The sequence below is a fragment of the Pelodiscus sinensis genome, chromosome 15 (assembly GCF_049634645.1).
Source record: "Pelodiscus sinensis isolate JC-2024 chromosome 15, ASM4963464v1, whole genome shotgun sequence".
NCBI lineage: Eukaryota > Metazoa > Chordata > Testudines > Trionychidae > Pelodiscus > Pelodiscus sinensis.
This window is the reverse complement of record NC_134725.1, coordinates 5,263,186-5,277,941: the sequence shown is the minus strand read 5'-3', so window position 1 is coordinate 5,277,941 and position 14,756 is coordinate 5,263,186. Positions and strand designations below refer to the sequence as shown.

The window sequence follows — 14,756 nt, the reverse complement described above, 5'->3', positions numbered from 1 at the left end:
AGGCTGTGGCTCAAGGACCGGAGACCAGAGAACCCCCTGGAGGCCGGGAGACTGGCGGATGAGTTCACGGAGAGCCGGTCCGGGTGTGAACGGGAGTCCCGGAGAGAGAGGGAACCGCGCAGAGACCGGATCTCGGCTGAGCGACGGAGGGAGTCAACTACGGGGCGAGACCAAGGAACAGGTCGTCTGCGCCCCAGAGAACCAGCCAGGGCCTGGACAGAGACAGCCCAAAGCCTAACTTGCCATCGCTGTGGGCAAAAAGGCCACAAGAGGGCTCAGTGCACCAGGTCCCAGGACCGGGGACTGTCCAGGGTTAACTGGCTGGGGCGGGAGGAAGGGCAGGCTGCCCCAGAGGCAGGGGCTGGCAGGCAAACCTCAGCTCAGAGAGAGGGGAAGGATGCTCAGTGCACCTCCCCTGGGAGGTCTGATTCTCAGGAGGCGGATTCCTCCGTGTACCGGGTGGGGGCAGGACGGCCCCTGCGGAGCGAGTGCCTCATACCCCTGGAGGTGGATGGTAGGAAGGTGACGGGCTTCTGGGACACGGGGGCGGAGGTGACTCTGGCCCGATCTGACATAGTGGCCCAGGAGCGGATACTACCCCACGCGCAGCTGACCCTGAAGGGCATAGACGGGTCCCCGTTTAAGGTGCCTGTAGCCAGGGTGCATCTGAAATGGGGGGCGAAGGAAGGCCTCAAGGAAGTGGGGGTGCACCCGCACTTGCCCACCGAGGTGCTGATGGGGAACGACCTAGAGGAGTGGCCCCATGAATCCCAGCGGGCTCTAGTCACTACCCGGAGCCAGAGCCAGCGGGGGGCTGACAACGTGGGTCCAGGGAAGGACTCCTGGCAGCGTCCTCAGGGTCCCATCCCAGCGGACACGGGGCCCAGCCAGGCTGGGACTCCGGACCTAGGCAAAGGTGGGGAACAGGTCCCGATCCCTGCCTCAGCAGCTGAATTCCAGGCTGAGGTGCAGGCAGACCCCTCCTTGCAGAGGCTGAGGGACCAGGCTGGCCTCCGTGCAGCTCAGCCCCGGGGGAGAGGTGGCCAGGAGAGATTCCTGCGGGAGCGTGGGCTCCTGTTCCGTGAGTGGCTCCCCCCCAGGAAGGCGAGGGCATGGAGGGTCCAGCGGCAGCAGGTCGTCCCCCGAAAGTATCGCCTCAAGCTGCTGTATTTGGCCCACGATGTCCCCGTTGGGGGCCACCGGGGGATCCGGAGCACCCGGCTGAAGCTGCTCCAGCACTTCTATTGGCCGGGAATCTTTACAGCCGTGCAGCGGTACTGCCGGTCCTGTGACTCCTGCCAGAGGGGCGGGAAGGCCCAAGACAGGAGGAACGCGGCTTGGGGGTCTCTACCCCAGATAGAGGACCCTCTGGGCTTGCTGAGAGAGTTATGGGAGGGGAAGACCCTCCTGGATGGAGCTTCGGGGGTGGAAGCCGCCCTGGCTGTCCAGAGAAGGCTCGCTGGGCTCATGGCCCTGGCCCGAGAGACCCCGGCCAGAGATCAAGGCCAGCGGAAGGGTGGGTGTGACCCCCGAGGACAGGCCTGTGCCAGTCACCCTGGAGCGGGGCGGCGAGTGGACAGAGGGAAGCCAATTCATGTGGGGCCTCGCCACGGCCGGCCCGAGTCAAGGGGAGCACCCATGTCCCCAGGGCGGGTTCCCACGCAGAGGACCCGAACTTCCCTAGGTCACGAGCGGAGTGACCCTGCTCAGTTCGCTCTCGGAGGGGGGAGAACTGTGACGTAGTGGGGGTACCTGGCTGGTTTCTATGCTGCTGGCTCTGGGGGAACCCCCACTGGCTGCTGTGGGTACCACGACCCAGCAAAACAGGATGAGTCACTATGCAAACCAGTGGCCAGACACCCCCCATGGAGAGGAACAAAGGAAGGTGGAATGCTGCCTTGGCTGGGGGGCAGGGCTGGAAGTTAGGGAGTTGGTTGCTGGCTGTCGGAGGGCATGGATGGGACAGCCTAGGGAGAGGAGCTGGAGTTTAGGGGCCCAGTCTCCCCCATCTCAAGGGGGCCTGAGGCATCCTAGCCCAGTTCCTGTGACCAGATTACATCTGTGCTGCGCTGTGCTGGAGGAGCAATAAACCACCCTCAATTCCACTGGCTGGTGCAGTCTGTTTGTGCCATTTCGGGGTGCAGGAGATGGGGAACCCCCAACGTGCCGTCACACCTTCCTCAGCCCTCGCCCCCCCGAACTCAGCCAGCCGCAGCGGGGGCGCTGCAGCTGCACCCCTCTGCCGCTGCAGCTGCACCCCTCTGCCGCAGCCTGTTCAGGGCCTCACCCAGCCGCGTGGCTGGCCAGGGCGGCCCCTTCTCGGCAGCAGCTGGAGTTTGCTTTGCCAGCGACTGATTGAGCTGGGGCTGGTCTGATACCTCCAGCAGCCTCTTCCAAACCTCCCCCTTCCCCCCGTGCCCATTCCTCTTCTTGTGGAGGCTAGAGGTGTAAAACTCATGAGTGGCTGGAGAAAGTGAAGAAGGAAAAGTTACTTGTTCCCATCATATAACTGGGTGTCACCAGCTGAAATGGACAGGAAGCAGGTTTCAAACAAACCAAAGAAACTTTTTCTTTACTCAGCGCACAGTCAACCTGTGGAACTCCTCGCCGGAGGGTGTGGTGAAGACCAGGCTGTTAACAGGGCTCAAAAGAGACCCAAACACATTCATACTCATTAACCAGGCTGGGCAGAGGCTGGGAATGGGCAACAGGAGAGAGATCACGCCCGATTGTGTCCCTCGCTCTGGGCACCTGGCACTGGCCGCTGGCGGCCGACACGCACCGGCTGGATGTAGCTCAGCTCTGACTGTTCCGATGCTCACAATGCGGCAGGCCTCAGCAAACACGGAGGGGTCATGCTGTGGGGGGGGGCGTCTGCTCTGTGACCCGGGGCCCCCTGCGCTGGGCTGTATGATTCCCACTGACTCACCCACGTGTGTATGGCCCAGACACCCCGGCCCAGCCTGAGCAGATAACAAGGCTCTTGGGGGGGGAGGCAAAGATGAACATCAGGGTTTGGGGGGGAGGTGTGACGTAGTGGGGGGTACTTGCTGGGCTGTGGTGACCCCTGCTGTCTGGAGCAAGACCCAGCAGGGAAAACCTCGCTAGGCAGAGGTAAGGCCAAACTTGTTGAACCAGTGGCCAGACACCCCCCATGGAGAGGAACAAAGGAAGGTGGATGCTGCCCTGACTGGGGGGCAGGGCTGGAAGAGGGTTAGTTAGTTGCTGGCTGGAAGGCAAGGTATAAGGAGCTGGGGAGGGGGCTGGGACTCCCCTATCTCAAGGGGGGCATTGAGACCTCTTAGCCCCCAGTTCGTGTAACCAGATTACATCTGTGCTGCGCTGTGCTGGAGGAGCAATAAACCACCCTCAATTCCACTGGCTGGTGCAGTCTGTTTGAGCCATTTCGGGGTGCAGGAGATGGGGAACCCCCAACGCGCTGTCACAGGAGGGGCAGTTACTGGCTGGGAAACATGAAGGAAACAGCCTAAGCTGAGGGCCTAGGGGGCCAAGGGACCCCCCCCAGCCAGGTGACCTACTGCAGCCAAGGAGAGGCCAGGGAGGGGGTGTAAATAGGCCATGCGGCCGATGCCATTTTGTTCTCAGCTCAGCACTTCATCCCAGAGGCAGCACTGCAGGGATTGAAGAGCCCGGAAGACCTGTGAACCCATCCTGATCGTAGGATGTGCAATAAGAACTTTTAAACCAGCAGCCGCAACATCTCTGCTAGAGCCTGCATCGAGGACTGGGAGAGTCGGTGCATGTAACGTACTGTACTTTAATAACCTTACTCTCAGGCTTTTCTTTCCTGTAATAATAAACCTTTAGCTGTTAGATGCTCAAGGATTGGCCCAGCGTGATTTGTGGGCAAGGTCCAGAGGGTAAATTGACCAGGGATCTGTGGCTGGTTTCTTGGAACCGGACAGAACTTGTTCGGGGTAGGTGGGATTGGGTGCTAGGACCCCCCACCTGTGTATAGGCCCGGGGCCATCTGGGGCACGGATATTGCTGGGGTGTCGGAGGGGTTTTGCTCGGGAGGCTTCAGGCAGGCTGCTGAAGCGCTCTGTGGGACTGGTTTGTGGCCTGTTTGGAGAGGTCGCCAGTCTGGGGGCTGTAAGTAGCCCCGGATTTGAGCAATTCGCCCTGAGCAGACGCCCTCAGTTGTGCCCAGACCCGGCCCAGGCAGACACCCCAGCACTGGCATGGCCAAGGGCTGGCACAAAAGCAAGGGGAGTTAACCAGGGACTGGTGCGCCAGAGCCAAGAGCACAGTCCCTGCAAGCTGCGTGGGAATGTTCCCAAGCCCCACCCCCTGTACGCCCCACCTCCCCCTAGCCGAGAGGGCAAGGGCGTGGCACAGCCACAGCAGCAGCAGGGAAGCAGCCACCCCGGGCTGTAGCCATGCAGGCGCCCACCTAAGCTGGGTTCATGCTGCAGCCGGCCGCGTTTCCCTCCCCTGTACTGAGCAGGCTGGTCTGCAGGAGCTCAGACCCCCGCACCCACGGGCTGCTGCCACCCTGCCACTGCACCGCAGCCGAGAGCAGCCTGGGGGGGCAGGGGGCTCGCTGGGAGTGGGGCCAGAGCACACTAGGTCCCCCCCCCCCCCCCGAGAGCAGCCTGGGGGGGCAGGGGGCTCGCTGGGAGTGGGGCCAGAGCACACTAGGTGCCCCCCCCCGAGAGCAGCCTGGGGTGGCAGGGGGCTCCCTGGGAGTGGGGCCAGAGCACACCAGGTCCCCCCCCCCCCCCCCCCCGAGAGCAGCCTGGGGTGGCAGGGGCTCCCTGGGAGTGGGGCCAGAGCACACTAGGTCCCCCCCCCTCCCCGAGAGCAGCCTGGGGTGACAGGGGGCTCCCTGGGAGTGGGGCCAGAGCACACTAGGTGCCCCCCCCCCCCCCCCCCGTAGAATGGTCACCTAACTGCTAGGAGTTCCTGAGGTTACTGGACCGGCCAGTTCCCGGCTACGGCCCAGCCCTGGACCACACAGGGGAGCAGCTGTGAGGCCTGCTAGAGGCAGCCGGATGGGACGGTGGAGACCCTGGTGCCTTCAGAAAACCCACCAGATGCTTTGCCAGCACAACCCCCAGGCAAGGGGGGGAGGCAAGGGGGCTGGCCAGCTGGGAACGGGGCTCTTCATGGCCCCTCCTGCCTAGCTAGAGGGGCAGGGCTCAGTGCAGCACCCGCTGCAGGGCCAGGCTAAGGGGCTTGTGCCAGGCCGTTGCCAGGGCGGGTCCTAGCCTGAGCCCAGGCCCTGCCCTGTGTCCTTGGTGGGCCCAGCGGGGCGCCTGGCCCTCACACCCGCAGCCTGCTAGACATGGGGGGTCCTGCCCTCAGGCATCTGGGAACCAGGGCCCCTCCCCCCTACTGACGGATCCGTGGCTCCCAGCAGGGCCTCCTGTCTGGCAGGGGAGCCCAGGGGCCAAGCCAGGAGCTGCCAGCCCAGAAAGGGGCCAGCCCAGCGCCCCCCCACCGCTCCGGTTCCCGGCCCCGCGGAAGGAGGGAGGCCCAGCGCCCCCCCCACCGCTCCGGTTCCCGGCCCCGCGGAAGGAAGGAGGGAGGCCCAGCGCCCCCCCCACCGCTCCGCTTCCCGGCCCCGCGGGAGGAAGGAGGCCCAGCGCCCCCCCCACCGCTCCGGTTCCCGGCCCCGCGGGAGGAAGGAGGCCCAGCGCCCCCCCCACCGCTCCGGTTCCCGGCCCCGCGGAAGGAAGGAGGCCCAGCGCCCCCCCCCCCCGCTCCGGTTCCCGGCCCCACGGAAGGAAGGAGGCCGGCCCAGCGCCCCCCCCACCGCTCCGCTTCCCGGCCCCGCGGAAGGAAGGAGGCCCAGCGCCCCCCCCACCGCTCCGCTTCCCGGCCCCGCGGAAGGAAGGAGGCCCAGCGCCCCCCCCACCGCTCCGGTTCCCAGCCCCGCGGAAGGAGGCCCAGCGCCCCCCCCACCGCTCCGGTTCCCGGCCCCGCGGAAGGAGGGAGGCCCAGCGCCCCCCCCACCGCTCCGCTTCCCGGCCCCACGGAAGGAGACACAGCGCCCCCCACCGCTCCGGTTCCCGGCCCCGCGGAAGGAGGCCCAGCGCCCCCCCCACCGCTCCGGTTCCCGGCCCCGCGGAAGGAAGGAGGCCCAGCGCCCCCCACCGCTCCGGTTCCCGGCCCCGCGGAAGGAGACACAGCGCCCCCCACCGCTCCGGTTCCCGGCCCCACGGAAGGAGGCCCAGCCCCCCCCACCGCTCCGGTTCCCGGCCCCCCGGAAGGAGGCCCAGCGCCCCCCACCACTCCGGTTCCCGGCCCCGCGGAAGGAGGCCCAGCGCCCCCCACCACTCCGGTTCCCGGCCCCCCGGAAGGAGGCCCAGCGCACACCACTGCTCTGGTTCACGGTTTATTGATTCAGGCCACGTCCGCGTTGATGCTGGCGAGGGGCTCGGCCGGGACCAGGGCCTCAGTCCAGGAGTCGCCCGGCCCGTGGGCGCGGGGGCAGAGCCACCTGTGGCGCCCGTTGTAGAGGCAGAAGCCCAGGGACACGGCCGCGATGACAGCCACTTCCAGCAGCAGGGCGCCCACGGGAGGCGGCAGCGCGCCGGGTTTGCCTCCTGCCGGCAGAGAGGGGAGGCAGTGGACACGTCTGGGCCCCCCAGGCTGGCGCCGAGTCCTGCCACAGAGCAGGGGCCTGGCTCCACCTCTAGGTCCCTGCCAGTTCTGATCCCCCGGCCTGGCTCAAGAAGCTGCCCCCCCCATGGCATTCAGGGCAGGGTCCTCAGCCCTGCACCCCAGCAGCCGAGCCGAGCCCCCGCACGGACTCCCTGGGGCTCCACCAAGGGCAGATCAATAGGAGCATGTAACCAGGCTTACGAGTGGGGCTGAGGCAGCCCTGCCCCCCAGCCCAAGAGACACCTGCCAGCTCCAGACGAGGCTGGGGGAGCAGGGCTCTGGGCCGCCAGCCCCCACCTGCCAGGCAAGCAGACACTGGGGCAGGCCAGGCAGCCGGCAGCTCGGCCTCCGCTCCCCTTCTGCTGGGGTCTGGGCGTGGTCCCGGGTTCCCCCGCACAGCCACCCCCGGAGGGCCAGTACCTGCGTGGCTCTGGATGGCCCGGGAGCCGTTGGCGTGCCACTCGGCGCTTCCCGTCCCTGCAGGCGCTCTGCGGATCTTCAAGGGCCCCACCACGACGGCATGGACGAGGGCCCCTTGCCCTGCAGCGCCAGGAGAGATGGGCCCCATTGGCACCGGGCCAGACAGGCCCAGGCCCCTCCGCAGCCCCCCAAAAGGCTAGCGGCTCGGGACGTGCCCAGCCCTGCTCCCAGGGCCACGGCGGCCTCACTGCAATGCCGCAGGCAGCCGGACCCCCCCCTCCCCCCGGCTAAGGGCCCTGCAGCACGTCGGCTGCCCGCCCTCGTACCTTCCAGGTCCCTCTTGCGGCGAGAGCCTGCCGCTGGGCACCGGGAGTCACAGCAGCTGCAGGCGGAGCTCAGCGCGGGGTCGTCCAGGAGCTCCCACCTGTCGGGCAGAGCAGGGAGGCCGCGTCTCAGACCCTGCGAGTCCCAGGAGGGCCCCAGGCAGCACCTACCTCCCCTGGGCAGAGCCAGTGGGGCTGGGAGCTGCGTTAGGCAGGGCCCCTGCAGAGGGGCTGGGAGTCGGAGGGGCGAGCCCTGCCTTGGAGCGCGAGGCGCAGGACGTGCCGCTGCCGGGCGAGAGCCACGCTCCAACCCACCTGACTGGCCACGTCCCCACGGTGAGCCCAGTGGCTGCCGGCCCTAGCTGTGCCAAAGCAGGACTCCCGCAGAGCGCGGCTGTAGCCCACCCCAGGCTGGCTTGCCAGGTGCTGCCCCGTAGCCCGCTTCAGCCGGACAGCTGCTCCCACCGAGCCCGGGTCTCCGCAGGCCTAGACCGCAGGGTCGTCCCCGCCGTGAGGGCTGGCCGAGCCGCCCAGGACCATGGAGGTGCCGGGGTCCCCAGGGCACGACCCGCAGGCCTAGACCGCAGGGTCGTCCCCGCCGCGAGGGCTGGCCGAGCCACCCAGGACCATGGAGGTGCCGGGGTCCCCAGGGCACGACCCGCAGGCCTAGACCGCAGGGTCGTCCCTGCCGCGAGGGCTGGCTGAGCCACCCAGGACCATGGAGGTGCCGGGGTCCCCAGGGCACGACCCGCAGGCCTAGACCGCAGGGTCGTCCCCGCCGTGAGGGCTGGCTGAGCCGCCCAGGACCATGGAGGTGCCGGCGTCCCCAGGGCACGACCCGCAGGCCTAGACCGCAGGGTCGTCCCTGCCGCGAGGGCTGGCCGAGCCACCCAGGACCATGGAGGTGCCGGGGTCCCCAGGGCAGGACCCGCAGGCCTAGACCGCAGGGTCGTCCCCGCCGCGAGGGCTGACCGAGCCACCCAGGACCATGGAGGTGCCGGGGTCCCCAGGGCAGGACCCGCAGGCCTAGACCGCAGGGTCGTCCCCGCCGCGAGGGCTGACCGAGCCACCCAGGACCATGGAGGTGCCGGGGTCCCCAGGGCAGGGCCCGCAGGCCTAGACCGCAGGGTCGTCCCCGCCGCGAGGGCTGGCCGAGCCACCCAGGACCGTGGAGGTGCCGGGGTCCCCAGGGCAGGGCCCGCAGGCCTAGACCGCAGGGTCATCCCCGCCGCGAGGGCTGGCCGAGCCGCCCAGGACCGTGGAGGTGCCGGGGTCCCCAGGGCAGGGCCCGCAGGCCTAGACCGCAGGGTCGTCCCCGCCGCGAGGGCTGGCTGAGCCGCCCAGGACCATGGAGGTGCCGGGGTCCCCAGGGCAGGGCCCGCAGGCCTAGACCGCAGGGTCGTCCCCGCCGCGAGGGCTGGCCGAGCCGCCCAGGACCATGGAGGTGCCGGGGTCCCCAGGGCAGGACCCGCAGGCCTAGACCGCAGGGTCGTCCCCGCCGCGAGGGCTGGCTGAGCCGCCCAGGACCATGGAGGTGCCGGGGTCCCCAGGGCAGGGCCCGCAGGCCTAGACCGCAGGGTCGTCCCCGCCGCGAGGGCTGACCGAGCCACCCAGGACCATGGAGGTGCCGGGGTCCCCAGGGCAGGGCCCGCAGGCCTAGACCGCAGGGTCGTCCCCGCCGCGAGGGCTGGCCGAGCCGCCCAGGACCGTGGAGGTGCCGGGGTCCCCAGGGCAGGGCCCGCAGGCCTAGACCGCAGGGTCGTCCCTGCCGCGAGGGCTGGCCGAGCCACCCAGGACCATGGAGGTGCCGGGGTCCCCAGGGCACGACCCGCAGGCCTAGACCGCAGGGTCGTCCCTGCCGCGAGGGCTGGCCGAGCCGCCCAGGACCATGGAGGTGCCGGGGTCCCCAGGGCAGGGCCCCAGCCGCCAGAGCAGCCAGCCGCCGCCGGCCCGGTTTCAGGACTGCCGCGCCCACCTGCCCTCACCTGCGGGTGTCCCTGTGGAAGGAGCAGGCCTTCCTCGCGGGATCCGCCAGCGCACGCGGGTCCCAGGCCAGCACCTGGCAGTGCAGGTAGATCTGGGGAGGAGAGAAGCCAGCTGAGCCCACGCCCCGCCCCGGGGAGAGCCGGCCTTCAGGGCACGGGGCAGCCGGGAGATCCGACGAGCACGCCCACACTAGTGCCGCCCCGAGGCCGGGGTGCTGGGCTGCTGCCTGTCAGACCTTGGCACTCCCCTTGCCGTGGCATCTCGGGGCATTGTGGCACGGGGCTACCAGTCTGAGGCCCCCCCAGCCTTCGGTTTGGGGGCACCTCCAGCCAGTCAGGCAGGCTCTTAGTAGGGGCTGGCGCTAGGACTCGCAAGCTGCGTTGGCAAGAGCCAGGCACTCGCAGGAGCCAGCTGGGTACGTAACTCGGAAGCAGGCGCTTACCTCAGGGGCCGCGCCGGCGAAGTCGAAGGCCTGCAGGGAGAGCCGGATCGCCTCGGGGGCGCGGCGGGGCAGGAACCGGGAGCTGGCCACCTTGCCGTCCACCAGGCACCTGGAACAGGAGGGCGAGTCACTCGCCGGCCCAAGGGCTTTGGAGACCGCCTGGCCCAGGGGACGCCTGCTGCTCTGGCCCCTGCCTGAGGTCGGGCGCAAGCGGCTGAAGGTCTCTGCACCCTTCCAGAACCAGGCTGCCCCAGCCAGCAGCTAGCGCCAGCATGAGCGGTCCTTAGGGGCCACATGGCTACCCGACCGGCCAGCTCCGGCTGCCCTCACCCTGGCAGGCTGGAGCCGGGTCTGGGGAGAACCCAGCGCGTGAGTTACAAGGCTCCTACTGCGCCCTGCGTCGGAGCGTCCAGTCCTGGGGCTGGAAGGAGCCAGTCCAACGCCTGCTCCCAGTGGGGCAGCCCGACCCGGCAGGGACTTAAGCCTCCAGCACCTCCAGGCAGGCATCCCCGTGCCTCCCCACCCTCTAGGCAGACAGCCTCCTGAGGCCACCCCATTAGGCCTCATCTGCCCCCACTGGGAACAGCCTCCCTGGAACCCCTGCAGGAAGTTCAGGCTGCAGAAGAGGAGAGTGAGGGGGATTGGAGAGCAGCCTGCAAGAAACCCAAACCCCTCAGCCTCCCCTCGCAGGTCACGTGCTCCAGCCCCCTAAGATTGAGGGTGCCCTCCGCTGGCCCCGCACCCCCATCCTTTCTGGAGCGGGGGGCCCCCGCGCACCCCCATCCTTTCTGGAGCGGGGGGCCCCCGCGCACCCCCATCCTTTCTGGAGCGGGGGGCCCCCGCGCACCCCCATCCTTTCTGGAGCGGGGGGCCCCCGCGCACCCCCATCCTTTCTGGAGCGGGGGGCCAGAACTGGACAACACTCCAGATGTGGCCTCAGTGCCGAGTCGGGGAATAATCCCTCCCCTCGATCTGCCGGCCATGCTCCCCCTAGCGCTGCCCGCAACCCCCCCGGTCCCTGGCTGCCCCCCACCCCGGCTGCTGCCCGCCCCGAGCGCCCCCGGCGGCCGCTCACCCGTGGTTGGCGACGACGCTGTAGTTGGCGGGCGAGCGGCCGAGCTGGGGCGTGGGGGTGGCCGTGCAGGCGTCCAGGAAGACCCGCAGCGGCTGGTGGAAGCCGCGCTGCACGGCGAACTCCAGGCGGATGGGCGCGCCCAGGAAGAAGACAGTGGCGCCGCCTGCAAGACAAGCGCCCGGGGCGGTCAGAGGCGCTGCCCGCGGGCTGGGGCGGCTCAGGCGCAGGCCTCCCGGACGCAGGGCCCGCGTCTCCGCCCCGGCGGGCCCCTCGGAGGAGCCGAGCACGAGGGGAGGGCGCCGGGTTAGGACGTGGCCTGGCGCTGCGGGAGGCCCGGCGGGACTGGCTGTAGGTGCCAGCCCAGCTGGTGCCCGACGGCGCGTTGGGGAACCCCTGACCCTGGCCCAGAGGGGACTGCGTAGGAGGGGTTATTGCTGCGCCGAGATACAGCACAGGAGGGACGCAGGCGTAGGGCCGGCCGGCAGCCCTAGTGCCTTGGGGAGGGGTTACGGGCCCCTGAACCCCCACACTGGTTCGTCTGCTCCCTCCACGCTCCCCCACCCTCACTGCCCCTCAAACCCTCCCTGGCCAGGAGGGAACCGGCTGGGCCACGGTCTAGGGGACATGAGGGCCTCAGGGCGACCCCCCGGGCAGTGCTACAGACAGGGGACAGCCACAGCCCCCCCCCCCCCGCCCGCCCCAGCGTGGGCAGCCCCCTGCCCGCCCGCCCCAGAGTGGGCAGCCCCCCGCCCGCCCACCCCAGGCGCTCACCGTTCAGGAGGGTCACGGTGAAGCGGAGCGCGCCGGAGGCAGCCAGCCGGCCGGTGGCCGGAGCTGTGGCCAGAGGTGCCAGGGGCCCTGCCCTAGGAGAGAGGCAGGATGGGTCCCCTTGTGCTCTCCACGGGCATCTCCTTTGATTCGAGACCCCCTAGGGCCGGCTCTAGCGTGTCCCTGGCCGGCCTTTGGCATGACCCCCCAAACAGCCTGGGGGGCCTAGCCTGCCCAGGGCCGGGGCCCCCCACCCCTCCCCGTCCAGCGGGGCTACTGGCACCAGTGGGCAGCCTGGGATCGCAGGGGCTCGGAGCCAGGGTTAAGTAGCAGCCGTCCGGTCGCCTCATCCCCCGGGCGCCTGTAGCGCCCCAGCCCTAGGGCACCTTGGCAGCTCAGCCCACTGGCCACCCCAGCCCAGAGCCCTGCGCCCGCCCGGCTGCTCCTCGGGGTCCCCGGCCTGCAGCCCACGTCGCGGGGCGCCCGGCGCCGGCCGCTTACCGGGGGTCCGTGCAGTTGATCCGCTCGGCAAAGGGGCTGGCGTGGTGCCGGGCGCTGCCAGGGGCCGGCTCGTAGGCCAGCTCCGCGAAGTGCTCCACCGTGGCCCCCGAGGTCTGGGGAAGCAGGATCAGGGGAGTCAGCGCCGGGCCCCTGTCAGCCCCGCGGGGCGTCACCGAGGAGGGGAACCGAGCTGGTCCCGAGGGCACCCGCCTGCCAGCCCCCGACACGGGCAGGAGCCCGCGGGAGGGGCCGGAGCAGGGCCAGGCCGACTGGAGCCGGGGCAGCCCCTCGGGGGCACCCCTCAGCCCCTCCCCCCCGCCTGCCAGCCCCCGACACGGGCAGGAGCCCGCGGGAGGGGCCGGAGCAGGGCCAGGCCGACTGGAGCCGGGGGGGGGGCAGCCCCTCGGGGGCACCCCTCAGCCCCTCCCCCCCGCCTGCCAGCCCCCGACACGGGCAGGAGCCCGCGGGAGGGGCCGGAGCAGGGCCAGGCCGACTGGAGCCGGGGCAGCCCCTCGGGGGCACCCCTCAGCCCCTCCCCCCCCGCCTGCCAGCCCCCGACATGGGCAGGAGCCCGCGGGAGGGGCCGGAGCAGGGCCAGGCCGACTGGAGCTGGGGCAGCCCCTCGGGGGCACCCCTCAGCCCCTCCCACCCGCCTGCCAGCCCCCGACACGGGCAGGAGCCCGCGGGAGGGGCCGGAGCAGGGCCAAGCCAACTGGAGCCGGGGGGGCAGCCCCTCGGGGGCACCCCTCAGCCCCTCCCCCCACCGCGCCCAGCCCTCGCTCACCAGCCGGGAGAAGCCGCAGTCCCGCAGGCCGTGCTGGAAGAGCAGGACGCCCAGCCGGGGGGCCAGGCTGGAGTAGAGGCAGCTGCCCAGGTGCAGGCGCTGGGGGTCCAGCAGCCGGCCAGTGCCCAGGGGGTCCAGCTTCACCGCCAGCCGGATGCTGGTCTCATTGCACTCGTAGAGCACCAAGTCCGGGGGCGCTGGAGGGGAGTGAGCAGGCCCCGTGGGGCTCCCGCCCTCTGCCCCCCCTCCCCCGGGGCTCCCGCCCTCTTCCCCCCTCCCGCGGGGCTCCCGGCTGCCCGCCCCCCTCCCCCCGCTTCCCACAGGGTTCCAAACTGCCCCTCAGGTCCCTCTGTCCTGTGGGGCTGCCAGCTGCCCTCCCGCCTCCCCTGCTGCCTCCCCCCACCCCCCTTGCCCCACGGGGCACCCAGCTGCCTGCCCCCCACCTTCTCCCCATGGGGCTCCAAGCTGCCCCCCAGGCCTCTCTGCCCTGTGTGGCTGCTGGCTGCCCTCCCCTCCCCATGGGGCTCCCAGCCATCCAGACCCCTCCGTGGGGCTCCACCAGGGAGCCAAACCCACCTCACCCTCCAAGCACCCCCCCAGCCCATGGGGACACCCCCCAGGAGCAGGGCCAGAGCATGGGAGAGGCCCCACTTGGGAGGGGTCACTGGTGCTTTGCGGCACCGACCCAGGACCAGGAGGGCTCTTACCCAGCCAGGCCCCGGGAGCAGTTACCACTGGAACTCACAGCTGCATGGGAGGGGAAGCCGTGTGGCTGCAGAGCCCAGCCCCAGCAGGGTAAGAGCCAGGCACCGGCCCCTAGCACAGAGCCCCAAGGAGACACCCCACTCACCTCGCTGCACGGCCAGAGCCAAGCGCCACACGAGCACCCCCAGCACCACAGCCCAGCTCGCCATGCTGCCAGCACCCCCACCCTGCTCACAGGACAGCAGCATGCCCCTGGGCCCTGGGAGCGGCTCTATATACCCGCCCAGGGATGGGCTGCAGCTGTGCTCAGAGCCGCTGGGCAGGGCCACTCTGCACAGGTGCTGGGCTCTCCCTTCGGAGGAGCCACCCCGGCCACACACAGGCCTGGCCCCCTGCCTAGGCCCGGCCACTCTCCGAAGCCCCGTTGTCCCTCAGCCGAGGGCGGGGTCCCACCACGAGACCACCCAGGGGCATTTGCCTCATTGGCCAGGGCTCCCCTCCAGCAAGTCATGGCCTTGCCCGTGCCTCAGTTTCCCCCGTACCATGTAGGGAGCCATCCTGCCACCCTAACCCTAACCCTCTCCCCGCCCTCGGAGCTTCCGTGCGACAGCCGGGCTCACCACGGGCCGTGCGTAAGCCCGGGCAGCCTGCGTGCAGACCCCCTGGGCCAACCCAGAGCCTCCACACCGGGACCAGGCCTGCCCACCCCAGGGCGCAGCACCGCTGGGCTTCATACCCGGCCAGGCCAGGCCCGTGCTGGAGGGTTTCTGGGCCCTGCCCAGGGTAGGGCGCCAGCAGGCAGGCGCTGGGGTGAGACTCACGGGGAACGGCTCCCAACCAGGCACCAGCAGGGGAACTGCAGGGGCAGGTCAGGCCCTAGGGGGAAAGGAAACCAATCTGCTGGCCAGGTCCCTGTGAGCTGGGCGCTGGGGCAGCCGCTCAGGAGCGATTCGGAGGCTGGCCAGCTGATGAGCAGAGCGGCCACACTTAGGTTTGTGTGTCTCCTGGTGGTGCACATTCACACAGGCCTCGGTGCGCACCACAAAATTATTCCGCACATGGGTGAACCTGATTCGGGGGAGCGTCGCTGCTGCACCCAGAGGGTCAGCGTCTGCACAGCTA

At 70.1% G+C, this 14,756-nt stretch overlaps 1 protein-coding gene across 1 annotated transcript; it reads right to left on the bottom strand.

Annotated features, from left to right (window-relative positions):
• Positions 1-6,348: 6,348 nt before the first annotated feature.
• LOC142818454 (zona pellucida sperm-binding protein 3-like) lies at positions 6,349-13,886 on the bottom strand. Its single transcript, XM_075897907.1, has 10 exons — positions 13,780-13,886; positions 12,930-13,126; positions 12,146-12,258; positions 11,648-11,739; positions 10,877-11,039; positions 9,802-9,910; positions 9,359-9,450; positions 7,377-7,474; positions 7,051-7,170; positions 6,349-6,572 (listed from the first exon to the last, which is right to left on the bottom strand). The coding sequence occupies exons 1-10, from the start codon at positions 13,880-13,882 to the stop codon at positions 6,370-6,372; spliced, it is 1,290 nt and encodes a 429-aa protein (XP_075754022.1). The 5' UTR covers positions 13,883-13,886; the 3' UTR covers positions 6,349-6,369.
• Positions 13,887-14,756: the final 870 nt, after the last annotated feature.